Source organism: Monodon monoceros, unplaced genomic scaffold (assembly GCF_005190385.1).
Source record: "Monodon monoceros isolate NGI ecotype Baffin Bay Population unplaced genomic scaffold, NGI_Narwhal_1 Super_Scaffold_12, whole genome shotgun sequence".
Taxonomy (NCBI): domain Eukaryota; kingdom Metazoa; phylum Chordata; class Mammalia; order Artiodactyla; family Monodontidae; genus Monodon; species Monodon monoceros.
Genome location: NW_021703768.1, coordinates 163,947,829 through 163,975,483, shown reverse-complemented (window position 1 = coordinate 163,975,483; position 27,655 = coordinate 163,947,829). Strand labels below are relative to the sequence as shown.

The window sequence follows — 27,655 nt, the reverse complement described above, 5'->3', positions numbered from 1 at the left end:
GGAAATAACTGAAAAACTAGAACTCCCCATGTGGGGAAGTTGACCAGGGAGAGGAAGAGTGAGTTCCAGGTAGCCTGGAAGGTCTTGTTTAGACCAGAAAACACACATTTGTATTGGCTCCTAGCTGAGTGATTCTGAGAGCTCACTGCCTTGATGGAGAGCAGAGAAGAGACAGGATTGGTTCATAAGGAAGGATGCTTTGGACTGCAAGTAACAGATAACCTGACCCAACTGGCTTAACAAAAAGAGTTTATTTGTCTTACATATGAAAAAGTTCAAGGGTTGGTTCAGCAACCCAACAGTGTCATAAAAGCCCAGATTATTTCTGTCTTTTCACTCTTCCACCCTTAGTATTTCCATGATATCGTCTCTCCAAGCCTCATATTATTATATGATAGCAGCTAAAACTAGGAAGTAATCGGCAAGCTCTTCTTGAATTTGTGTTTGTTTTTATCAAGGACAGAATATATGTTCCAGTAGGTGTTTCTTATATCTCAGTGGGTAGAATTGATCCAAATGCCCATCCCAAACCATTTGCTAGCAAATAAGAATAAGATCACTATGGTTAGTTTATACCAGGGTTTCTCAACCTCAGCACTACTGATATTTAGGGATGGACAGTTCTTTGCTGTATATGTGGGGGCTGTCTTGTGTATTGTAAGATATTCAACAGCATCCCTGGCATCTGTCACTTCGGTGTCAGTAGCATCCCCCCTTGCCCCAGTCATGACAACCAGAGATGTCTCTAGACATTGCCAAATGTCCCTAATGGTGGGGATAAATCACCTCCAGTTGAGAATCACTGGGCTGAGACCAATCTCAATTGACCTCTGGACCCAGGTACAGTGCTATCCCAAATATGAAAACAATCAAGGTTCTGTCAATAAGGAACATGTGATGGTGGTGATGGCTACTGAGTAGACAATCCACAGTGCCTGCCATGATTGGGCCAGTCCTGGATTTGGGTTTTCCCAGCTAAATATAGAATCAGAATGAGGAAGCAATGGTGTTGAAAGCATGGGAGAGGATCATTTGACATGGTTGATCAAGAGATTTAGCCTGGATAAGGCAGGAGGTAAACATGATGGTTTGAAAGAAGCTGATGGTTTGAGGGACTAAATGAGTTTAAACTCATTTAGTTTAAACTCATAGTTTAGAGCAAGTTTAGGATGAGATAGAGCAAGAAACTGAAAAAAGGCCTTGAAAAGGGCTTCTTTATTTACAAAAAGTCCAGGGAATATTTGCAATGGTCATGATTTGTGTATCCAGGAACAAGCATTGATTGAACACATCAGTGAAGAGAAGTCCAATTGAATACACATTTATTGAGAGCACATTATGCAAAACAAACACTTCAGGAAGTAAAGGTTAAGCATTTCCTCTCCAGGAATGACATGTATAATGATTCTTCTTGTCCCCACCTTCATTCTTTAGGATGCCAACCAGATCCACATGTATGACTTTCCATGAGGAGCTGAATGTTCTAGTTTTAGTATTTTCACTTGTCCTGGAAAACATGCCCCCCCGCCCCACAACAAGACGTTTAGATTAAAGGTAGGTGTAAGGATAAAACAAACAAACAAACAAACGAACAAACGAACAAATGACAACAAAACAGAAAGAAACAGCAGGAGTGGGTTAAAGCCAGAAAGCCCCATCCAGCAGGCAATGATGGCATGATATCCTAGCATTTTGGAATCCTAGGAAAGGTGTGGCCTTCTTTAGCTTACAGTGGGAGGACTTCTCAAAAATCCAGGTTGAAGAATTCTTTTTTTGAAAAAAAGTTTGGATATAGTATCCTACTCTAGAATTTCAGCCCCCTGGATGTTGGTTTTTGTCCATAAAGAAAGGCTAGACTCTAAGCTCCTTGAAGGCAGGTACTGTGTTGGTCTTATTGCTTTTTGTACGTCCACTGCCTACCATAGTGTCTTACACATTGTAGAACTCAACAAATACTCTCTTTGCCCCCTACAAGCTCCAGCTTGGTTTAGATGCCTCAGGCCCCACAGAGGAACAAATATCTTGTTCAACAGCCCATGAGGATAGGCATTCCTGACTCAGTTATAAGAGTCACTGCATGCAGGAAGTCCAAAGCTATGCCTTCCTTCCTGGTATTTATGGTTCATTCACAGAATTTCCCACCCAGTCAAGCATATGACTTTTCCCATAAACAGTATTCCCTGGTTATACAGCTGACCTTCCAATGTTATCAAATGTCTGGGGAACAGAGCTAGAAAGTTAACCCAAGATCAAATTTGTCTGTAAAGGACAGAGGGTTTTGTTAGCTTTTTACTCATACTCTGTGCATAAAAAATAAAAGCTTCAGAAATTCTTTTAATTAAAGCAAATGTATTTCTTAAATGCAGCTACATATAAAATATAAGTATATAATATATCATATATAAATATATAATATATAATTCCCTTTCAAAAGATATACTCATTCAAGTTCCACAATGTTAAGCAATAATAATAATAATAATAAAGCTTTCTTATTCATTGTGGGAAACCAGTAGCTGGAGTGCTGGCAGCTTTATTATTTTGGATTATCTGGGAAACGTTTCAAAGGTCACAGCCAATGGTTAGCACCTACCACAATTTTACTCTTATTGAGAATGATTAAGCTTAATATATGTTAAAAAATTTTCCAATCAGCTGACGTGACTGTCCTAAAACTTTTGTCCTAAAACTGGTTCCATTTTCCTCTTGGTTCTTTTGGAAAGATTTAGAATGAATTCCCTTTCCCTCCCTCCAGTATGGAATAGATGTTTCTTCAGTGACCTCAATATTTCCACGACTGAAGAAAATCCCATATTTTCTCAAGAAATGTAGAAGACAATGTATCAGAAATTTCTCAGTTTTGTTTAGCTTAAAAACAACATATTCTAAGACTCTTTGGCTAGCAGATGTGGTAGGCATGTACATGGAAGGCATAAAACCAAATGAGATTGGGAGAATTTTTATGGATTTTGAGCTTTGGAGCCCATCTGGCTCATCTAGTGACATGGTTTCTTACAAGTATATTCTCCCATTTTTCTCAAAGAGCAATTAGGGGGCAACTGTGGAGAGAAGTCTCAGAGAGTACTGGGAGCTTATTCCTTGGTGCCTTGGTCCTGAGTTAGCTCAATGGAAGAACAGATGAAAATCCAGCAACCAAGTTCCAGAGAGGTTCCCTTTCTAACAGGACCATTTCCTCTCCCAGGAAGGTCCCATTATCACATGCACTCCTCCTCTATAGGTATGTGGAGCATCTGGGGTGGGGTTCCTCTCCTGGATCCTTTCTGTGGTATCCACTAACTCCATGGGGCTCAAGTCCACCTCTCTTTAGACAGTGAGAGTTCAGGGGATGCTGACCACTCTGCTATGTCTATGATTGTAAGTCTCCCGCTAAAGGATTCTACATTAGATGGTAGTGGTGCTGGTGATGCTTTACCCAGCACTGTTAGCGGGCAAGGAAGAGTCACTGAGAAACAGTACAATGGGAATGAGGAATGCAAACCGGGTCATCAGGAAAAGAACTCTTCTACATACCCTGCAAGAAAGGGAGTTTGTACTAAGACATGGAGAGGAAGTTCAGGGTGTCAAGGGGTAAAACATTAGAATAAGTCACAAGTCTTCTTACCTCACTGGGTTTTGAGTCAGGACCAAACCTGCTGGAAAGTGTATGAAGCTCAGGCTCAGATTTAGATTTGATGATCTCGCCAAACCACTTTCGGACCTGGAACATCAAAGGAAATGCTAGGATTGTTTTTGTTAACAATGGAGAAGAGAAAAGTCAGTGAGTTAGAAAGACGAGAGAGACATTATGAAAAACTTTTCCTACAAAATGTGATATATGCATACAATGGAATGTTATTTATTCCTTAAAAAGGAATAAAATTCTGAAACATGCTATAACATGGGTGAACCTTGAAGACATTACACTGAGTGAAATATATGAGCTAGACACAAAAGGACAAATACTGTATGATTCCACATGAATGAGATCCTTATAATAGTCAAATTAATTGAGACAAAGTAGAATACTGGTTACCAGGGGCTTGGCAGGGGAGAATGGGGCATTATTGCCTAAGGGGTACAGTTTGGGATGATCAAAAAGTTCTAGGGGCTTCCCTGGTGGCGCAGTGGTTGAGAGTCTGCCTGCCGATGCAGGGGACATGGATTCGTGCCCCGGTCTGGGAAGATCCCACATGCCGCGGAGCGGCTGGGCCCGTGAGCCATGCCTGTGGGAGAGGCCACAACAGTGAGAGGCCTGCGTACCGCAAAAAAAAAAAAAAAAAAAAAAAAAGTTCTAGAATGGATGGTGGTGATTTTTGCATGACAATGTGAATGTATTTAATGCCACTGATCTGTACACTTAAGCATGGTTAAAATGATAAATTTTGTTATATATACTTTATCACAATAATTTTTTCATTTGTTGTACAAACTCAACAAAATATGCATATGCAAAGGAAGAAAATAGAAGTCACACATAGTTCCTCAATCTAGCGAAAAATCACTGATCATGTTTTGGTGGTATCCTTCCACGTGTCTTGGTTTGGGGTCCCCCAGAGGCAGACCTTGAGACAAGGGTTCTAGTGCAAAGAGATCTTTCGAGGGGTGATCCCAGGAAACACCAATAGATCAGTGGGGAAGTGAGATGGAGAAGGGAATGCAGCTAATAAAGGATGCATAATCCTTTCCACTGTGGACATCTGGGGTTTAGTGCCACTCGGGGGCTCTGGAGACAACAGAGGACACACCTCAGAGTCATCCCACCTCAGGGACAAGGGAGCTGGGGCATCTATCTACCAGCTCCCATCAGTCATTGGTTGATGGCTGCTCTCAAGGGCCATTACTCTCTGGCACCACCAGCTTGCCCTGTGTATAAAGCAGGCATGTCCTGTGGGCAGTAAGAAGCCCACAGGCACAGAGTCACAGGTGTTTACAGTAAGCAACCCTGGGCATGTAGAATATAATGCCAAAGTGATATGAGAGAGCCATCAACAACATTTGCTACACCAAGGTTTCCAACTTTGGCACTACTGACATTTTGAGTTGGATCATCCTTTGTAGTGGGGACTATCTTATGCACCGTAGGATGTTTAGCAATAACTCTGGCCTCTACCAACTAGTTATCAGTAGTACCCTTTCCCCTAGTTGTGACAATCAAAAGTGTCCCCAGACATTGATAAATGTTCCCCCTGGGAGTGGCAAAATTGCTTGAGAATAAGTGGTGTTTTTCCATATACACCATTACCCACACGTGAATGACTATATAACATAGCATAAGCAATGAATATTTATATATGTTATATAAACAAAATAGAACCCTTCTGGAGCAATGTTTTGAAACTTACTCTTTCACTAATATATTTTGAAAAAATTTAAAAATTATTTATTTTATTGATGTATATTTGATTTACAATGTTGTGTTAGTTTCTGGTGTATAGCAAAGTGATTCATTTAAACATACATATGTATATATTCTTTTACATATTTTTTTCATTATGGTTTATTACAAGATATTGAATATAGTTCCCTGTGCTATACAGTAGGTCCTCGTTTTTTATCTATTTTATATATGATAATTTGTGTCTGTTAATCCCAAACTCCTAACTTATCCCTCCCTCCCCCTCCTTTCCCTTTTGGTAAAAATGTTTGTTTTCTATGTCTGAGAGTCTGTTTCAGTTTTGTAAATAAGTTCGTTTGTATCATATTTTAGATTCCACATATATTCACTAATATATTTTGAATATCCTTCCGGTCATAAAATATTCTTGTGCCCAGACAAAAATTAACATTTGAATGGTCTATGCCTATGCTCATCCTTTGTTCTCTAGGGAGTGTCTGCTCTGTCGGCTCAGTTTCTTCCTCTCTCTTATCCTCAGAGAAGCTGCTCTTCCTTTCCTAGTTTGGTTCTTTGGGTGTGTAGATGCAGAGTGAGGAAAAGAGGAAAAGAGGGAGAGAGGAAGGAGCGCGAGAAGAGAGAGAAGAGGAAGAGGAGGAGAAGGAGGGAAGAGGAAGAGGAGAAGGAAGAGGAAGAAGTGTATCAGTCAGGACATGTTTTGCTGCAGTAATAAACGACCTCAAAATCTTAGTGGCCGAGCTCAACAAAGCTCAGCTGGACCATGTGTCTTCTTCATGGTATTTGAGAAGTACAAATAAAGAACTTGGGTGATTTTGCATTTCTTCTGGCTGCTAGAATATCCTTATTTGGCCACTGCACCTCCTGGCCTGGATCATGTAGATCCAAGTATCATTGGGGTTTCAGTCTTTTACATTATATTTAATAGTTGCATAGCATCCTGTTCTATAGATGAGTATAACTTAACTAAATCTAAGTAGAAGTATGTCAATGTGGTTCAGTAGTATACAGCACGGTAGCGTCTTGCCTGGGGTTCAATTCTAGAGCCAGCATGCAGTTCACATTACCCCTGAGCACCCCTTAGTAAGGAATCATCTTAGAGCTTTATCTCAACAAGCCCACAGCAGCCAGTATTTCCCAAGTGTCAGACGCACACTGTTTCTTTTGTTCAGCTGCAGACACATGAATTGGCTTGTGTTTAGTAGCCATATTGAATACAAAATATATATCTTGAAAAACTGGAGGCTCACACTGTGAGATGCCTCAGGCACTGAGATGAACTGGGGGAAGAGTACAAATAAGTCTTTTGCATTGTGCTCACTCAAGTGCATACATCCACTGAGAAGAGTTGCTTACAGTTTTCTTTGGCTGTACATGTGGATGGATGGGTAGATGAATAGAAGGGTAGGTATATGGACAGATATGTGATTAAGCAAACATAGCACAACGTTACTTACAGAATCTAGGTGATCGGTATGTGCATGTTTACTACATAATTCTTTCAACTTTTTCGTATATTTGAAAATGTTCATGATCAAATGTTAGAAAAACTATATTATTATGTAATTTCATTATAGCGCTATTAAAACATTCGTAGAGAGGATATACATCACATGGAAATGTGTTTAAGAATTCATGTTAAGTGGTGTGGTAGATTGCTTTATTGATCTCAGTTATTCACTCTTCTGTAGTAGCATTACATCCTGTCTTAGCTTCGTGGTGAATGGAGTGTTTTTCTCCCATTGACTTTGGGCTTGGACATGGGATCTTATTGGCCAATGAAATATTGGTGGAGGTGATGCAAACAGAATCACCTTGAAATGGCCTTGCTCAGTAGAGCTTGCCTTCTTGTGATTTTGCCATTGTTATAAGAAGAACTTATGTTAGGGAGATGCTCCCCTTTCTCCCAAGCATCAGGGTCACAAAGGGCAGACCTGAACATGATCTTCATCCTGGAGCCAGGTCAAGCTGAGCCCAGCCAAGATCAGCTGAACCCCAGTCAACCTGCAGATTCCAGAATGAGAAAAGTAAATATTTGTGTTTAAGCCACTGAGATTTTTGAGGTTGTTTGTTACACGGCAATAGATGACTATTACGCATGGGATGGTTGAAGAAAAACATGGTATTTCCTTGATGCAGCAATTATTTACTTTCTGAAAGCCATTAATAAATTAATATTTCTTACAATCAATAGCATCTCACAGTAGAGAACATATAGGGAGTGTTTACACACTACTCACAAGTGCCTATGAAAATTTAGAGAACGTGGATTTGAATGTTTATTAAACTATGTATCTCCAAATGTTTCTTAACTTTAAAACAATAAAGAAAGAGGTCACAGTTTACCTGCTGGCTGAGGAGGCAGTAGACCAAGAAAATGAAGAAACCCTGAAGGCTGTTGATGATGGTGAAGAGGTAGGCCATGACACGGGCAGCTGAGCCCATCTGCAAGATGCCCAGACACCATGTGCATCCCAGGATGAAGAGCTGAGCTGTTGCTTTGAGTGTCAGCATCCTGAGGGAAGTAGTAATCAATAATGTAAAAAAGCTAACGATGGACATGAATACTTCTACAGCATTGTTGTTAATGGTGAAGACTCTGGAGCTAGAATGCCTGGGTTTAAATCCAAGGCAGCACTAACTAACTGTGTGACCTTGGGCAAGTTACTATCTGGCGTGTTTTTTGTTTTTAATCACGTGGCTTGGGAGATCTTATTTCCCTGACTAGGGATCGAACCTGGACCATGGCAGTGAAAGCGCTGAGTCCTAACCACTACACCACCAGGGAATCCCTACTTTTCTGTAACTCAGTTCCCTAATCTTTGTAATACTCCTATTTCATAGGGTTACTGCAAAGATTAAATGAGACCTTAACATATGTAAAGTATTTAGGACAGTATATAGAACAAAATTAGTACCATACATACGTAAAACATTCTAAAACTGCAAAGATAAAGCTCTTTATCTCTCTCTATATATATCATTTATAGATGGAGGGGTCAAAATGTGTGCTATTCAGGGGAACTACATTCAATATCTTGTAATAACCTATAATGGAAAAGGATCTGAAAAAGAATATACATATGTATGTGTGTACTGAATCACTTTTTTGTACACCTGAAACTAACAGAACATTGTAATCAACTATGCTTCAATGAAAAAGGAGTGTTTTTAATAATTACAATGCATCAACAAACATAACCTGGATCCATTCCAGGCAAACTGAGATGTAAGGTCACCCTACTTTTGTATCTATATATTCCTAATTTTAAAATATCATATTACATAAGTGAGAAAAGCTAGTTGAGGGACAATTTGTGTAGTGATGCTATTGTATGTAAGCCTGTCTGTTCTACAGAAAATGCACAGAAAAAGTCCTGGGAAAATATCAGACATATCATATCATGCAGTTTGTTACCCCTGGATTCCCTGGGAGGTAAAAGTAGCAGGAAAAGAGGGAGTAAGCAACTTCACTTTTAACTTTATATATTTTGAAAACTTTTGACAAATAATGAACAAATAACAAATGTGTTATTGTTGTGATTACAATGAAAACCTCAACAAATTACATGTCAAATTAAGATGGATGCTGAAGTCTTCCCTGGTGGTGCAGTGGTTGAGAGTCCTCCTGCCAATGCAGGGGACATAGGTTTGTGCCCCAGTCCAGGAGGATCCCACATGCCACGGAGCGGCTGGGCCCGTGAGCCATGGCCGCTGAGCCTGCGCGTCCAGAGCCTGTGCTCCGCAACGAGAGAGGCCACAGCAGTGAGAGGCCCGTGTACCACAGAAAAAAAAAAAAAAAAAAGATGGATACTGAAAAATAAAAGAAATACTCATAGTTCCCAATTTTTTGAAATAGTATTATACAAAATATATTTTAACCTAAATCCTTCCTGAACCTATTGCCTCTTGTGCTGTGTGGCCAAAGCTGTATTCTTCCATTCTCCTCTTCTTCCGTCTAGTGTTAGATCTCTTCGCTTTTTGAGATTTATCAAGGACACAGGGCTACCCAGTTAGAGACTACATTTCCCAGGCTCCCTTGCAGCTAGGTGTCACCAGGTGACCAAGGTCTAGCCAATGGGATATGAGCAAATGTGGAACTTGCAACTCTCATGTCAACTCCTTCCTGCATATGGGATACTGATAAAGACAACATCCTAGGGGATGGTGGGGCAACACAATAGAAAGAACGTGAGTCCCTGGATCACTCTGTGGAGCAGAGCTTCCCATTAGCTCTGGACTGTTTACCTCTGGTCTGTGGCGTGAGAGTGAAATAAACTTCTATTTCACTCCCATTTTTGGGTCACAGAAATTTAGCCTGTACTCTAGTGAATACAGCTTCTCATTAATTGTGATAGTGGAAGATGGTAGTGGTCTTGCTAGTCCTTAGAGCCTGGTTGTGGGGTGTATGTCTGTGTCAATATGTAGGAGGGACCAGTAGGAAGTGAGTAGAGGAAAAGAGGGTTAGAAAATACCACTTGCTTCATCTTACTTTAGATTCTGGATGGTTGACACTTCACTGTTGAGGGAGGAAAGTTTTCTTTTCAAAATCCAAAGAACCAAGATAAAACATACAAAATTCACCTGCAGGAATGACACAGACCATGTAGAATACAAGTTAAGATGACTATGTCCACTGTAAATTGTACACAGCTCCTACCTCCCTGAACATGGGTTTGAATTGGTAGCAGGTGGAAAAATCAAATCATACAACCGAGAAAATATATGTCCCTTGTGCTATCTTGCACCCATGTCTGGTGCTTCTTCTTAGGTCAGGAACATCAGAGCCACATATTCACTCACACAGATAATGGCACAGACGGGACCGAGGAAAGCCCAGATGAATTTCTGGTTCAGGTTGAGCCAGCAGCTGGGAAAAATGGGAAAAGAGACGCAAAGAGAGATCAGAGGAAGCACATGAAATGGATATGAAATGACACCTTTTCCTAACAGAGAATTTTCCAATGTCTCCTGAAAATGTCAGCTGACAATGAAGGCTTTAATTGTTCACTATCATGTGTTACTGCTACATTAAACATTTTACAGGTACAGTCCTGTTGAATTTTCACACTAGTATTCTGAAGGTGGGACCATGGAGGTGACCATTATCCCCATTTCACTAATGAGGGGACTGAGAATTAAGGACTTGAGGTCACAAATTATGGGAGAGATAAAGTTGGGACCTAACTGCAAAATTCTCCCCTTCCAGGGCCCGTGAGCCATGGCCGTTGAGCCTGCGGGTCCGGAGCCTGTGCTCCGCAACGGGAGAGGCCACAACAGTGAGAGTCCCACATACTGCAAAAAAAAAAAATTCTCCCCTTCCAGAGCCTCTTACATCATTCTTCCCTGCCTCACTGGGAAAGAGATTAGAGCCCTTATACTCAAGGGGAAAGTAGAGTGCATTTGATGTGAATATTCCAATCATCACTATTAACACTGCCCTCAAATATGTCCATGGCACAGGGTGAGAGTCAAGCTCACTGATCACGTGTTCCATAAAGCTGAGGCCTGAATGCTGCGGAAATGGCCACGATCACAGCCGGGACTCCGTAGCCCACTGGGAACATGAGCTTCTTCATGAACCTGTTGACACTGGAGCGGTTGACCACCGTCAGGTTGCGTGCAGTGAGGAAGAGGTGCAGGCCCTCCAGCAGCATCCAGGTGAAGGAGGCCAGGTAGAGATAGTGCAAGGCACCTGCGATGATGGCACATAGCACCTGGGGAAGGAGGAAGGTGTCACCAGGAGGGATTGTTAGGGTGGAGCATGGCCTCAGGGCCTGTCTTTTATACTGACATTGAGTTCAGAACACCTGGTATTAGACCAAGGTCATTGAAGGTAAAGGTGGTTGATAATCAACGGCAGCACTACTCACCTTGGTACCTCTCCCCCAGCCTCCCTCTGGGGCCCAAGGCTATTTTATTAAGGTGTCCAATGCAGCATGGCTCCATGAACTCAGCATACACTGGAGGCAGGGCAGGGGTATTTTGGGACAGTATAAGTACCTTGACCTCAGTTCTATCGAAGGCTGTTAGGAAGAGCAGGTGGGCCAGGAAGAGGCAGAGTGAGAGCTGCAGGTGGAGCGAAGTGCTGGTGTTCTGGATGGCTTTGCACAGCAAGAAGGTGAGGGCTGCCAGGAGGAGGCACAGCAGAGAGAGGCTCAGCCCCACGTAGGTGATCACAGTCAGTGTGGGATCCTTCTCCTGGGACCGAGCAGAGAGGAGCTCACAGTCAGGCTTTCCTGCTCTGGGATTATACTCCCCCACCTCTTGGAATGTGGCATCCCAACATAGGCAGATCACCTTCATCTCTGCAAGGAGGGGAGGGATGCAGGACTTCCTGTATGCTGTCACCCAGCCTATGTCATCAGTACTCTGACCCCTCGTCTAGGATATGTGTCCTGTCTGACCTTCTCCCACCACCTTTGCTGCTGCCATCCAAATCCTGACCACCATCATCTCTCTACCAGTCCACTCCTGCTGCACCACCATCCATTCTTGACCCAGGAGCCAGAGATTTCTTCTAATAACATAAGTATGCAGCATCCCTGATTCAAATTCTCTATTGCTTTTCCATTGTAATTTGAATGAAATCTAAACTCCTGACCATAGCATTTGAAGTCTGATGCATTTTCCCTGTGCCCTTTTCTCCAACCTGAACTTTTCCACTTCACTCTCATTCACTCTGCTCCAACCACATTTGTTTCTGGAACACACCAAGTTTGTTCTCTCTCAGGACCTTTACACATACATGTATCTCTTTTTGGGATGCTCTTCCCTGAAACCTTTTTTTTTTTTTTTCATTGAGGTAAAATCCAAATAATATAAAACTAACCATTTTACACAGTACAATTTAGTGACTTTTAGTACATTCACAGTGTTGTGCAATCACCACCTCTCTCTAGTTCCAAAACATTTGAATCACCCCAAAATAAAACCTCATGGCCATTAAGAAGTTACCCCCTATTCTCCCCTTCTCCCAGCCCCTAGAAACCACCAATTTGTTCTCTCTCTATGGATTTGCCTATTCTAGACATTTCATATAACTGGAATCCTACAATATGTGGTCCTTTGTGTCTAACTTATTTCACACAGCATGATATTTTTGAGATTCATCCACATTGTAACCCCACTGACTTAATATTCAGATTTCAGCTTGAATAGTTACTTCTTCTCTAACCATGTTATCTAAAGTAGCACACTTCTGCAATCACTCCAGACACACGCTCTTTAAAAATTTTCCTTATAGCATTTATGGCCACCTAAGCAGGGCCTCCAAAAGGATTAGCTTGAGGAATTCAATGTTTACATCATACCTGTGTGTCGAAGGCCATGAGGACAGCGAAACTGGACAGGTGAGTGGAATTGCATATACTGTGAGTCTTGTTTGCTTGTATCAGGAAACAGCCCTCCGTGGACCAGTGGCCGCCCTCCTTTGTACCTTTCCAGTAGACGCAGAAGACCTTTTTGATACTGGGCTTTATCTGAAAATAGAACAGGCTCATCATGTCCTTCCTTGGGAGGGACTGCTCTCAGAGTGTCAGTCTATGCTGGTAGGGTGCAAAGAGGTGACACCATGGGTTAGGAGAGATCAGGTAATTTCTATTTTAAGTGAAGAGGATGACCACCAGGAACCTGTCCGCGTAGTCCCAACTCTATTGGGATTCCACATAACAGAAAATGAACCCACCTCTCTCTGGGAGCCAGAATTTTACAAGATGTCATCGGCTTCAGGACTTTATCTTCCAACATGGGAGTCAAATAAAAATAGAGTATAAGGCTCACTTAAATTTTTCTCCCAAATACTCTCTAAGCCAAATTTCCCTGATCTCTTCACATCAATTCTGCCCTGACCGCTTACAACACAATAATTGCTCGTACAATGACAGGGGTAGTGTAGGGAAGAAACATCACCAGGAGAGAATAAAGTTAGTTTTCAATCTCTTTTTTTTTTTTTTTTGCCCCCAGGAGGTCCATAGCATCACTTGATTGGGCCAAGGATGTGAGTTGGATGCTCTCCTATTTGGCGGCTGTATCTCCTTTGATAATCCACTGGACCATCCCCAGATATCTTGCTGCACTTCCATTGCTCCATGCCATACATCAAAAATTCCATTCCTAGATTTTATGCATCAGATGGAGAAAACCTACCTTTCCTCACCTTCTCCCACTTAATTCTTATTTTCTTAAAAATTTTTAAAAATTTGATTTATTTTTTCCAGTCTTATTGAGATTTAATTGACATATAACATTGTGTAAGTTTAAGTGTATGATGTAATGATTCGATATATGTATATATGGCAAAATGATTATTACAACAAGGTTAGTTAACATCCATCACTTCACATATTTACAATTTTTATTTTGTGGTGAAAACTTTTAAAAGCTACTCTCTTAGCAACTTTCAAATATACCATACAGTATTGTTAACTAGAGTTAACTAGAGTCACTATTCTCTCCATTACATCCTTAGAACTTATTCATCTTATAACTGGAAGTTTGTAACATTTGATCACGATTACCTCTTTCTCCCACCTTCTGTTGCTGGCAACCACCAATCTGTCCTTTGTTTCTATGAGTTTGTTTTTACAGATTCCACATATATATGAGATCAGTCAGTATTTGTCTTTCTCTGTCTGACTTATTTCACTTGGCCATAAGGTCTTCAAGGTTCATCCACGTTGTCAAAAAAATGGCAAGATTTCTTTCAACTCTTACTTTCTAAACAGTTGACTATGTCTGGCTATTAACCCTCCTGCCTTTAAGAGTTTGGGCAGAGAATGGGAAAAGGCAATGAATTATATAAAAGTTTTTCTTCTGATTGAATTATGTAGTCTTAATAATTAATTCCAGGCTTTTGTGCAAGAATAAACACTATGTCTCAGTTCAAATTTCACAGATGTAGGAGGTACCGGCAATTAAAAAAATTCCACGAACTAGAATGATGCTGCCCAAGAGAAATACCATATGAGTCATTTATGTAATTTGAAAATTTCTACTACCACGTTAAAAAAAGGAAAAGAGGGCTTCCCTGGTGGCGCAGTGGTTGAGAGTCCGCCTGCCGATGCAGGGGACACGGGTTCGTGCCCCAGTCCGGGAAGATCCCACATGCCGCGGAGCGGCTAGGCCCGTGAGCCATGGGCGCTGAGCCTGCGCGTCCGGAGCCTGTGCTCGGCCGCAGCAGGCAGAGGCCCGCGTACCGCAAAAAAAAAAAAAAAAAAAAAAAAAGGAAAAGAAACAGGTCAAATTAATTTTAATAAAATAATATCTTTTAATATGTCAATATAAATCAATACATGTAATCAGTATAAAATTATTGAGATGCTTAACACATTGTTTTTCTTACTAAGTCTTCAAAGTCTGGAAATACTGAATCTAAACCTGGAAATACTAAGTCTTCAAAATCTCAGTCCAGACTCACCATATTTCAAATGCTCAATAACTGCAGTTGGCTCCTGGCTATGGTATTGCACAGTGCAGGTCCAGAATGATTGAATTGGGAGTATTTAAAAATTGTTTGGTCTAACATCCATGAAACCTAAGCAAGTACAAATTGTAGCTTTCACCCACCTTCACGTGCTGAAAACTTAGAGTCACAGCCTGGGAGAGAGATGTGTTCCTTTTGGGTCCAATAGCGGCACTCACTACCTGGGAGTTCAGGTAAACTTGATCTTTCTCATTCACCTTTTCAAAAAAGCTTGCATTTATGATGTTTCCAAGAGAAGAGTATGAAATAAAGGCAACTGCACTGGGACCTGAGGAAACAGAATAATGGAGTCTTAAAAAGTGCCACCATTCCTTCTGTTGCCCTTTCCCCCTCCATACCTGACAGACTCCCATGATCGCCACACCTGTGCTCAGCTGTGCCTAGGAAGTTTACTTTTCCTCTCCTGCTCTTCCTACCCAAATATTCACAACTCCTCCTCAAAGACCCATCTCCAACCCAGCCTCTGGCTCAGGAAGTCTTCCCTAGATCCTCTGGCAGCTTGATGTGTCTTTCTCCAAATTCGTATTTCAAGTGCAGTCCCTGCCGTGCCAAAGAGAATTCAACTGTCCATTAATTATTTCCTGTGGATTAATCCTATTTTTCCAACAGGCACTAAACTTACTGAGTAACTAATACCAGATACTTCATTTGGAAACCACAGGGCTCCTAGCACAGTACCAAGCATGTGGTAAATGATGAATTCTTTGAAAACATCTTTATTTTCTAAAAAAGTTTAGCTTATATTTCAAACACTTAGAAAACTATAAAAAAGACATAACAGACATTTACACTCGGATTTAAAATATATTATAGTTTTGTCGTATTGGCTTCAGAATTATGTATTGTTTTAAGAAATAAAATGTTTTAGATATGGCTAAAGATCCCACTATTATTTCATTCTCTTTCTTCCTTCTCGAGAAATAACCACGGACTTGAAGTGGAAGTGTGGCCTTTCCATGAATACATTTGTAATTTTACTACATAAGCATGTTTCCATTATAATATACAGTATTGTTTTCTGTGTTTAAAAATTCACATAAATGGTATCCTACATTGGGTATTCTTTTTTTTTTACTTTTTAAAAAAATTATTTTATTTATTTTATTTTTGGCTGCATTGGGTCTTCGTTGCTGCGTGCGGGCTTTCTCTAGTTGTGGAGAGTGGGGGCTACTCTTCGTTGTGGTGCGCGGGCTTCTCATTGCGGTGGCTTCTCTTGTTGCGGAGCCACTCAAGCTGCAACAACTCTTCCCTGGGTCTTCAGCCTGCTGGCTAGATTTTAGACTTGCTACCCTCCACAATCACAGGAGCTAATTTCTTAAAATCTGTCTTTGTCCCTGTCTCTCTCTCCATACACACACACAGCCCCCACTGGTTCTGTTTCTCTGGAGAACCCTGACTGATGCACCTGCTGATGCTTCCTGGGATCATCTCCCAAATAAAATCATTACAACTGAACTCCTTATACTTGTCCATGGACTGCTTCTGAGTGAACCTAAACTGAGACCCAGGTAGAACAGCCCCTCAACTGCAAAGAAGTCTCTTTCATGCTGAAGAATAGAAAGCCTCTAGTTTAAGAAGATTTTTGTTTTTAAGGAAAAGACTCAAATGACACAGTTTTAGGGTAACAGACCCATTAGGGAGGAGCCTATTGTGGACCTTTCCTTACTACTCACACAGTGATATTGCTCTGCGTGTCTTAGGGATTCTGCATACAGCCACCACATGTACCTTGTGTATTTCCCTGGATGATGTCACTGCAATGGATATCCATGGAGTTCGTTTGGGCGTTCAAGTTGAAGATGACTCCCGTGGAGCAATCGTCTGTAACAACTCGAGTTTCAACAGCTGGTAAGAAAAACAACGGGCAAGCTAACCATTATTATAAGTTTTAAAAATGTGCATAGCTACACAAACAGCTCAAATTTACTGAATGTCTAGGATGTGCCAGGCACTGGACTAAGATCCTTATACATCATCATCTTATAACAGCATCATATAACGCCATGAGGAACCATTGTTCAGATGAGGAAACTGAAGTTCAGAATTTAAATACGACTCTAACTCCTGAAACCAAGTTCTTAAATAATATTCTCTAGCATATTGTCTTTGAAGCAACAATTCTGTTTCTAGGAATTTATTCTAGGAAAACAATCATGGATAAGAGGACAGAATTAACTACAAGAAAGATTGTAGCTAATTTCACAGCAGCAAAGACGATAACGGTGAAAAACGGGAAGTGACCTAAATGTTTAAGAAGGAACTGATTAAATAATTTGTGGCTTATCTCTTTAATGGGGAATCATGCTTCCAATAAAAATGAAGTCACAGAAAAGCAGGAAATAAGGGAATTCCCTGGCGGTCCAGTGGTTAGGACTCCACGCTTCCACTGCAGGGGGCATGTGTTTGATCCCTGGTCGGGGGAACTAAGATCCCGCAAGTCACATGGCATGGCCAAAAGAAAAAAAAAAAAAAAGAGCAGGAAATAAGCTCATGAAAATATTTATCTTAAAAATCAGTCTGAGACTGGTCATGAGTTGGAAATTATTCAGTCTGGATGATGAGGGCAGTAGGCTTATTATGCCTCCTTTTTTTATGTTTAAAAAAGTTAAAAAGAAGCAAGTAACAAAATAGCACTTAAAGAATGATACAATTATAAAGTAGATAGGAATATAAAAAATGATACTATTTAAATAAAACTTTATAAAACTAAAGAGTGGAAAGTAGAATAATCAAAGTTATAGCAATTACCAGCCCTAGTTGTAAGTGTGTTATATGCGGCATTATTATCTCATTTTATAGATGAGAAGACTAAAGCCCCTGAGGTAAGGGTACTGGTAATCGATGGAACAGTTAGGAACTGGCCAAATCAGGAAAGATGAGAGTTACTCGTAATCTGGTTTAATTTTGAAAGAAATTGTGCGGATTCTGGTTTCCCAGGAAGGTGAGACACTGAATTTTATTTTATTAAAACAGTTTAAAAAATTATTATTTTTATAGAGTATAAAGTACTTTATCATGCAAGTTGGTAAAACAAAATGGTTAGTTAGGCATACACAAATACACTGACATCTCTGAGCTGAATAAAAAGCACAGCAAACAGCATTTCTGAAGGCCAATATAGTGGTATGTATCAAAAGTCTATAAAATGTTTTTTTCCCTTTGACCTAACAATTCCTCTTCTATGAATTTATCCTAAGAAAACATCAAACAAACACACAGATAAATTTTCAATGGTCTTTGTCACAGGGTTGTTTGGTAACAACCTGCATTTACCAGAATAGGGAAATAAATAAATTATAGTATAAATAAATATATAGTATAAATAAATTATATATACAATGTAACTCTATAAGCCATTGAAGACAGTAACATAGGTAATGATGATGTATATGATTTACATGGAAAGATGTTAGTAATGTAGTGAGTGAGAAAGCAGGTTGTGCAACCGTATGTAAATTGTAACATACACCACAAACGTGTGTCTCTTCATCAGACATGTAACTACATGGGTATCAGATTGGAGGATTGGGTTGTGGGCAGATTTGGCTGGTCTCAATTTAGTTTTGTGTACATGTTTTTTCCTAATTTTAAAAAAATTTAATACTTGGCTTTGCTATGGTATTTTATTTATTTTTATTTTCAAAAACAAAAATTGTACATACTTACGGTGTACAGTATGAAGACTTGACACACACACATCTACATAGTGAAACGATTACCAAGGTCAAGCTAATTGACACATCATCTCATCACATAGGTATATAATGAATATGTATGACTAGTATAGTAAAAGTATTTCTTTTTTTGGCTGCGCTGTGTGGCTTGCGGGATCTTAGTTCCCCGAACTCAGGTCCCGGCTGTGAAAGTGCCGAGTCCTAACCACTGGACCACCAAGGAATTCCCTAATAAAAGTATTTTTATTTTAAAAATATGTAGTAAGATGTGCCTTCTGGGATGGTTTAAGTAGCATCACTGTGACGTGTGCTGTTAAGTTATGTAAGCACTGGTTGAAAAAAAAACAAAAACCCAACTTCAAGCCAGAATCCCAGACTCAGGATTAGAAACCACTGACAATTTTTATTTATTTAAAATTTTTTTTAAAATTATTTTTATTAAAAAAAATTTTTGGCCATGTCAGGCGGCTTGTGGGATATTAGTTCCCAGATCCACCCGGGTCCTGGCAGTGGAAGCACTGAGTACGAACCACTGGACCACCGGGGAATTCCCCCACTGGCAATTTTTAAAAACAGCTCTATGGAGGTGTAATTGATGTACGCAAAATTGCATGTATTAGAGTGTACAACTGGATGAGTTTCATTGAGTGTATACATCTGTAAAAGCACCACCACAATCAAGGTAGAGAGCATTTCTATCATCCCCAACAATTTCTCCAAATTTTTCTCATGCCCTTTTTTCATCCCTTCACCTTTCCTCTCCTCCCTGTTACTATAGATTAGTTTGCATTTTCTAGAATTTTATATTAATGGACTCATGCAGTACTTACTTACTTTTCTAATTGCTCAATCCAGACCCCAGTTAGTAACCATACCCTGTGTGTATCATGCCTTATTGTCTTCTTACCCACAGTACGGTTTTGGACTTTCTGGAGTTTTTGGTCTGGGGCTTTCAAGGCAGTTTCTAGAACAACTGATTCCACTTTCTGGAGAATAGATGTGAACGTGGCTGTGATGTTTTTCATCTTTTCTGTTTCCCATACAGTCTTATTGGTGAGAAGTGACTCGATATTCTCAACAACCTGAAGAGATAAAGAATTAAAAAAAAAATCCAATCTGATAGAGGGTCAGAAGAAAACACAAGAAAGCAGGTGCTGGAGCCAGACAACTAGTTTAAATCCTGACCCCACCATTCACCTGCTGAGCAACCTTGGGAAAGTCACTCAATCGCTCTGTGCCTCAGGTACCCTGTTTAGAATGAGGACAGAACTAAGACCCCATAGAGTTTTGGGGAAGATTAAATAAGTGAAGAGATGCTACGTTTTTAGAACAGTGTCTGTGCCTGGTAAACACCATATAAGTGTTAGTTATTATGAACATCTTTTACCAACAAGGAAGTGGTAAGGTTTCTAGAAATAGACCAGTGGTTCTTAACTGGGGGTGATTTTGATCCCCAGGGGATCAAGTTAGTGACAATTTAGTACATTCATGATGTTGTGGAATCATCACCTCTATGTAGTTCTAAAACATGTCCATCATCCCCAGATAAAACCCATTAAAGAGTTACTCCCCATTCTCCCTTCCCCAAGCCTCTGGAAAGCACGAATCTGCTTTCTGTTTCCATGGATTTGCCTATTCTGGACATTTCATATAAATGGAATCATACACTATGTGATCTTTTGTGTCTGACTTCTTTCGCTAAACATAATTTTTTTAAGGTCATCCATGTCGTAGTGGGAATCAGAACTTCAGTTTTTTATGGCTGAATAATATTCCACTGTATGGATATACCACACTTTATTCATCCATTCATCTGTTGATGGTCATTTGGGCCATTTCTGCCTTTTGGCTATTGTGAATAGTGCTGCTAAGAACATAGGTGTGCAAGTATCTATTTGGGTCCCTGCTTTCTTCTTTTAAAATTTTATTTTATTGAAGTATAGTTGATTTACAATGTGTTAATTTCTCCTGTACAGCAAAATGATTTAGTTTTATATACATTCTTTTTCATATTCTTTTCCATTATGGTTTATCACAGGATACTGAATGTAGTTCTGTGTGCTATAAAGTAGGACCTTGTTGTTTATCCATTCTACAATATATATAATAGTCTGCATCTGCTAATCCCAAACTCACTTTCCATACCTCCCTTACTGCCCTCCCCCCTCCTTGGCAATCAAAAGTCTGTTCTCTATGTCTATGAGTCTGTTTCTGTTTTGTAAATAAGTTCATTTGTGTCATACTTTAGATTCTACATGCAAGTGATATCATATGGTATTTGTCTTTCTCTGTCTGACTGACCTCACTTAGTATGATAATCTCTAGGTCCATGCATGTTGCTGCAAATGGCATTATTTCATTCTTTTTATGACTGAGTAGTATTCCATTGTATATATATACCACATCTTCTTCATTCATCTGTCAATGGACATTTAGGTTGTTTCCATGTCTTGGCTATTGTGAATAGTGCTGCTATGAAATAAGGATGTATGTATCTTTTGGACATATACTTTTGTCCGGGTATATGTTTGGGTCCCTTCTTTCAGTTCTCTTGGGTATATGCCTAGGAGTGGAATTGCCGTGTCACCTGGTAATTCTATGTTTAATTTTTTGAGGAACGTGGCAATGGCATTTTATAAAGTAATGCTCCTGTTGATAACATGATTATTTGTTCATTACTTCAATGAACAGTTGCTGACCTCCCAATGTGGGCTTGGTCTGATTCCTGCCCTCAAGAAGCTCACTGTCTAGAGGGTGACAGCACACCATGTAAATATTATCAGTCTGACGGAGATAATGATGGATAACATAGATGGAACATGTATTCTGGGTCAGGCACTGTGCTAAACACTACACATATATTATCTCATCTAAACTGCTCATCTATCCAAGGGTGCCATTACCACCCCTGTCTTACAGATGAGTAAATTGATCTTGAAGAGCGTGATGGTTAATTTTATGTTTCAGCTTAACTGGGTAATGGGTTACACAGATATTGGTCAAGCATCATTCTGGGTGTGTCTGTGAGGGTGTTTCTGGATGAAATTAACATCTGAATGGATAGATGAAGTAAAGCAGATTGTCCTTCCTGTTGTGGCTGGGGATCATCCAGTCAGTTGGAGGCCTGACTAGAATAAGAACTCTGAGGAAGGGATTTTCCTCCTGCCTGCCTGACAGTTCCAGCCTTGAGCTGGGACATTGTTTTCTTCCTTCAAACTCGAACTGAAACATCGGCTCTTCCTGGGTCTCAGACCTCTGGATTCAAACTGGAACTACACAATCAACTCTTCTGGGTCTTCAGCTTGTCGACTGCAGATTTCGGGGCCTGTCAGCCAATTCCTTATAACAAATCTCTTTATATCTTTTCCCCTATTGGTTCTGTTTCTCTGGAGAACCCTAACACAGAGAGGTCATCATTTTGCCCATGTCACTTGCCATTGTGGTGCTGGGATTCAAACCTCTTTCTACACTTCTAAACCCCACAACCCCTGCTGTAAGAACATAGTGGGGGGATATTAACTAAGATGGAGGAGTTTAGGGAGGCCATCCAGGAGGACACGACACCTGAATTGAGTCTTTTTTAAATTAATTAATTAATTAATTAATTATTGGCTGCGTTGGGTCTTCATTGCTGCGCGTGGGCTTTCCCTAGTTGTGGCGAGCGGGGGCTACTCTTTGTTGCGGTGCGCGTGCTTCTCATCGTGGTGGCTCCTCTTGTTGCAGAGCACGGGCTCTAGGTGTGTGGGCTTCAGTAGTTGTGGCGTGCAGGCTCTAGAGCACAGGCTCAGTAGATGTGGTGCACGGACTTAGTTGCCTCGAGGCGTGTAGGATCTTAGTTCCCAGACCAGGGAACTAAGCTCATAGGCTCATAGGCTCTAGAGTGCAGGCTCAGTAGTTGTGGTGCATGGGCTTAGTTGCTCTGCAGCATGTGGGATCTTCCCGGACCAGGGCTCGAACCTGTGTCCCCTGCATTGGCAGGTGGATTCTTAACCACTGCACCACCAGGGAAGTCCCCTGAATTGAGTCTTGAGTAAGGAAGAATGGGAGGAACCAGCCAGGTGAGGAACTGGGAAAAGGAGTTTCAGGTTGAGAGAACAGCATGTACTTGGAGGCCTGGAGCGTGGGAAGGCAAGGCATGAACAGTTTCTCTGGAGTAGAGCAGGGTGAGGGTGGGGAGTAGGGCAAATAAGGGACAAGTCCATTCTGCTAGACTATAGATTCTCAGAGACATGGATCGTTCTTTTTGTTAAAATTCAGAGTCAGTTTACAGACACTAAATGATTACTACCTATCAGGCATCTTTTTGGTTTCTCTCTCTTAATTGTCCTACAATATCCGTTTCCCCTTCTTACTTTTAATAATTGAACAAATTCCTCAAATTTTATCTGGGCCATGCTACCCAACCACAGACCATATTGTCCCAGCCTCTCTTGCAGCTAGGTTTGGCTATGATATATGCAACTTCTGGGTTGTCACCTTAAGACATGTCTCTAGGGACTTCCCTTGTGGCGCAGTGGTTAAGACTCTGCCTGCCAATGCATGCAGGGGACATGGGTCCGAGCCCTTGTCCGGGAAGATCCCACATGCTGCAGAGCAACTAAGCCCATGCGCCACAACTACTGAGCCTGCACTCTAGAGCCTATGAGCCACAACTACTGAGCCCGTGTGCCTAGAGTCCATGCTCTGCAACAAAAGAAGCCACTGCAATAAGAAGGCTGCGCACCACAACCAAGAGCAGCCCCTGCTCTCCACAACTAGAGAAAGCCTGTGCACAGCAATGAAGACCCAATGCATCCAAAAAAAAAAAAGAAAGAAAAAAGACATGTCTCCAAGGAAGTTATCCTGACATTATTAGCATATCATATAGTGAGTAGATGAGGAGACAGGCCCTCTCTCTACTCTCCCCTCTTCACCTTGTACTCCCGAGAACTTGCCCTGAGCACCCTCTTTCCTCTGTCCACCAGTACGAATGCAGCATTGCAGCAACCCAGCTTTGGCTATGCAGTTGAGGACAAGATGCCAGGGGATGATGGAGCAACAGTATGGAAAGACCATGGGCACACTTAATGGACTCATGGAGCAGAATCCCTTCACCAGCCTGGATTCCTTGCCTCTGGACTGATAAGTCAGAAAATAATAAAAATCTATCTTTTTAAAGCCATTGGATATTTGGGCCTCTTTGTTACAACAGCTCAGCATATCCTAATACAGTCTTGCTTAGTCTGTCTTTCTTGGTTTGGGATAGATCTTCTCTTTAGGGGGCAGACACACACATACCTATATATACATACACATACACCCTTATTTACATACATGCTGTATCTATCTACCTCTATAGTGAGGTATGTAGCAATAAACATAGTGATGTACATGTATATATCATAGTTATACATAATACATATTAGAGAACATTATAATAATATAATTAACACATATTATAATTAACATATATCAAAATATGTTGTCATAATATGTATCATATATTTTATATTATCATATAATGGTATATGACATATAGCACACATATAATATATAGTATTCACCTCCATTTGCTAGCTTTGAGATTTGTAAATATTTGTTACCTGACTAGGTTCCAGGATTCAGCTTCCACTCACCTCTTTCATGCTACTGGTTGTCTCTGAGGGGGTGGTTTCTGAAAAAGACAACAACGGATGTTACTGTCGGAATTGAAAGTTAAAGGGTGGAGAGGTTGGCAGGTAAGGTGGGTAACTTTGCATCTAGAAGGTCTGAACTCATACACTTTATGTTTCCTGAAAAGGTCATTTGCTCTTTTGGGGGATCAGAGTCCAAATTCCCTGTTGTGGCATAGAGCAGTGTTTTTCAACTTATTTTGCCTCCAGGGGACACTGGCAATGGCTGGAGATATTTTTGGTGGTCACTCATGACCTGGGGTGGGGGATGCTACAGGCATCTAGTGGGTGGAGGCTTGGGATGCTGTTCAATACCCTACAATGCACAGAATGGCTTCTGACCACAAAGAATTATGGGGCCCAAATGTCAATACTGCTGTGGTAGAGATACCTTAGCATAGAGGAAGTGGAAAATTGTAAGCTCCAAATTCTTTCATTCAGACCTGGCTGAACATTATAACTGAAATGGCTGAGGAAACAGAAAATTAGGTGCTTCAGGTTTTAAAATTCAGCCTGGCTGGGAATTATAATTGAGACTAGAATGTCAGTTTATGATCTTCAGCTGTTAATGGGACCTTGGTATATTGCTTCTTGTATTGTACGTTGTGAGGATAATCATCTCTATTCTAGAAAGACGAGAAAAGTCTAGCAAATGTTTACATACCTGTTACCATCATACTGAGGTTAAATCTATACTTATTCTGTGTCTTGGTTTTCAGCTGAGTCTATTTGCTAAAAAGAGCAAAGAGTTTTCCTGTACATTGAAGGTTTTGTCTTAAGAGTTCAAGAACTTTTACTTACAGCCTGAGTCTGAAAATGTTTGTTATTGGAAACCACATTCATTGTAGAAAAACATGCTTTTGGCTGAAAGCTGTATACATTTTTTGTGAGGGCTTTCTTGGACCTACCAACCTCGGTGATAACTAACCCTGGATGGACTCAATCCATATAAAAGAGCTCTTAAAATTAGAAAATGTCTTAAAATTAGGAAAATAACTAAGGCATTTCTCTTTCTTGTAAGATAAGGTGAGTTTAACAGATTAACATCATAACCCAGGCAAAATCTCAGCCTGTTTATACATTGTCAACAGAGGTGTCTGCTGCCTAGTAAAACGCTAATTCACTTTGGGTTCAATCATATTCTTTCACTCATTTACTCATTAATTCATGTAACAACTATTTATTGATTGTCTGAATTAGTGGTGGACTTATGGCACAGCAACCCCTTCCTACGCACCCCATGCTCATTTCTGTCACCTTCCCCATCTGGACCTCACTCTCACACTTGGAGCGCATGCAGCTCCAAGACCCTGGTGTGGGCTCCAGCTTGAGACTTGGGGAAATAGCGTAACCTGAGCCTGAATCTTGCAGGAGCACCTCCCATTGGTGGACAACATACTTTTGATATTAAAGAGAAACCTGAACTTTCCCAGACCTTTCTAACAGGAGCAGGGGTGTTAACGTAGTTTGGTTTTCCTGAGAATCAGATGAAAAGCTAGCAATATTAGCAAATACTTATAGGTACTGCACTAAATGCTTTAAATGGTACTATCTCATTTAAACCCTGCAATAGCCCTCTGAGGGCTGTATATCTTCCAAATTTCCAGCTCTCATCAGATGGACCCAGCTTTTGGATCCTGGTAATACCACTTCCTCTTCTGTCCCCCTAGGTATAGGATGGCTACAGATTTCTGCTATTGCTAATCCCTGGGTTGCTTCACTATCCTTTTGACTTCTCAGCTCTTCCTTCACCAGCACCAATTCTCTGTATGAAATTACTTATGTTTAAAAGACCTAGTGTGTTTCTGTTTTCCAGGCTTGATCTTGACTGATAAAGAGGAATAACTGATTATTACTATTATTTTTATTATTGCACCAAAAAAGCATGCGTTGTCCCTTTTATGGCTTCCCTGAGACCCATGTTGCAGTGTAGCAAGTGGCTGAGTGTGGACTCTCAATATAGGCTGACCTAAGTTAAAAATCATCTTATTAGTTGGCAGACCTTGAACAAGTTACTTAACTTTTGGGTGCTTCAGTTTCTTTCTTTCTTTCTTTCTTTCTTTTTTTTTTTTTTGTGGCACCTGGGCCTCTCACTGTTGTGGCCTCTCCCGTTGCAGAGCACAGGCTCCGGACGCGCAGGCTCAGCGGCCATGGCTCACGGGCCCAGCCGCTCCGTGGCATGTGGGATCTTCCCAGACCAGGGCACGAACCCGTGTCCCCTGCATCGGCAGGCGGACTCTCAACCACTGTGCCACCAGGGAAGCCCGCTTCAGTTTCTTTATCTGTAATAACAGTGCTTACCTCATGTAATAAATGAAATAATGAATGTAAAGCACTTGGTGTTGTACCTGGCACATAGTACAAATGAAATAAATATTATCTATCAGTATTATTGTTTCTCCACAAATCAGTTTCCTAGAATTTAGCTTTAAAGACCCTCTCTCTTATGATTTCAACTGTAGTCAATACCTCATGGATAGTCTGCCAAGTCCCATGTTTCTTATATATAGATCTTCTCCATCTATATGATTTCTATGACAGTGATCATGCTTATCCAAGGTCACAGATCTGAGGGTAGGCGTATGACTCAAATTGGGCCAATTTGTACATTTCCAAGTAATATGCAATTATGTCCAAGAGAGAATCAATTGATCCTTCTTTGGGTGCTTGGATCAATAAAAATGGTAAGATTTGAAGCTGTTGGTGGCCAGATTTACTGTCCTGTGGACAAGGAGTCAGAAAAGGCAGTTTGCAATGAAAGAGAAGAAAGGAGCAGATACAGGGTATGAGAGACTGGGGTGCCCTGACAGTGTTTGGTCCCCAGCTTCAGTTCATTCCAGAATCCCAGCTGTATTATTGCCGTTGAGTTCCAAGACGTTTCCACGCATCTTTATCATAAACCCATCTTTTCTGCTTAAGTGTGAGAGAGAAAATGTGAGATAGAAAGTAGTTACAATTCACTACAAAGGAATGAGACTCAATCTGGTATTGGAATTCCCAACTGCAAACCTGTAAACTTGAAGACGGTTTCTGTGATTACTGGGATATGTATCGATGGATTACTGGGGTAAGAGGATGGAGTTAAAAAATTCTCTACACAGCCAAGATAGAATCTACTCGTTAGAGTAAAAGAAAGGTGAGGTTATACAATAATTGAGAGGGATATTACCCATGTACCCAACGTGAAGAAAACATGCAAAGATATGCTCCAAGCAAACAACAAGTTAACAAGTATTAAATTAGCAAGTACAGAAACCTCAACTTGGAGGAAGATGAAGGGAAGAGGAAGCAGGGTTTCACAATGAACATTGAAATAAAATTAACATTCATGGGGGGGATTGGAGGGAAAAGGAGGAAAGGAGAGGAGTAAAATGAGAGTATTTTAAGGATGTCGTCTCTTTACTGGGGGAGGGGAAGTAAGGGTAAAATTAAGCATCTTGGTAGGGAAAACAATGCAACCTGGTGGGAAAAATAATTGATGAGTGTTTCAAATATT

The 27,655-nt window shown here is 40.7% G+C and overlaps 1 protein-coding gene and 1 long non-coding RNA gene across 5 annotated transcripts in view; one reads left to right on the top strand and one right to left on the bottom strand.

The window, feature by feature from the left end:
- Positions 1-1,305: 1,305 nt before the first annotated feature.
- Positions 1,306-27,655, bottom strand: part of ADGRE3 (adhesion G protein-coupled receptor E3) — a 41,299-nt gene continuing 14,949 nt past the window's right edge. For 2 of the 4 annotated variants that reach the window (XM_029219096.1, XM_029219095.1), the window contains 12 exons: positions 24,124-24,161; positions 19,416-19,590; positions 16,563-16,679; positions 14,918-15,102; positions 12,664-12,831; positions 11,354-11,551; positions 10,832-11,067; positions 10,154-10,220; positions 9,843-9,934; positions 7,697-7,865; positions 3,623-3,718; positions 1,306-1,507 (listed from right to left, as the gene is read on the bottom strand). In XM_029219096.1, the coding sequence (XP_029074929.1) occupies positions 1,499-1,507; positions 3,623-3,718; positions 7,697-7,865; positions 9,843-9,934; positions 10,154-10,220; positions 10,832-11,067; positions 11,354-11,551; positions 12,664-12,831; positions 14,918-15,102; positions 16,563-16,679; positions 19,416-19,590; positions 24,124-24,161 (1,550 nt within the window). In that variant the 3' untranslated portion in view covers positions 1,306-1,498. Of the gene's footprint in view, positions 1,508-3,622; positions 3,719-7,696; positions 7,866-9,842; positions 9,935-10,153; positions 10,221-10,831; positions 11,068-11,353; positions 11,552-12,663; positions 12,832-14,917; positions 15,103-16,562; positions 16,680-19,415; positions 19,591-24,090; positions 24,164-27,655 lie in introns of those variants that run through there. The other 2 variants (XM_029219097.1, XM_029219098.1) reach the window with 2 other exon arrangements.
- On the top strand, positions 16,566-23,663 carry LOC114893361. The gene is made up of 3 exons (XR_003792867.1): positions 16,566-16,682; positions 19,554-19,751; positions 23,473-23,663. It is a non-coding gene; the product is annotated as an uncharacterized LOC114893361 (long non-coding RNA).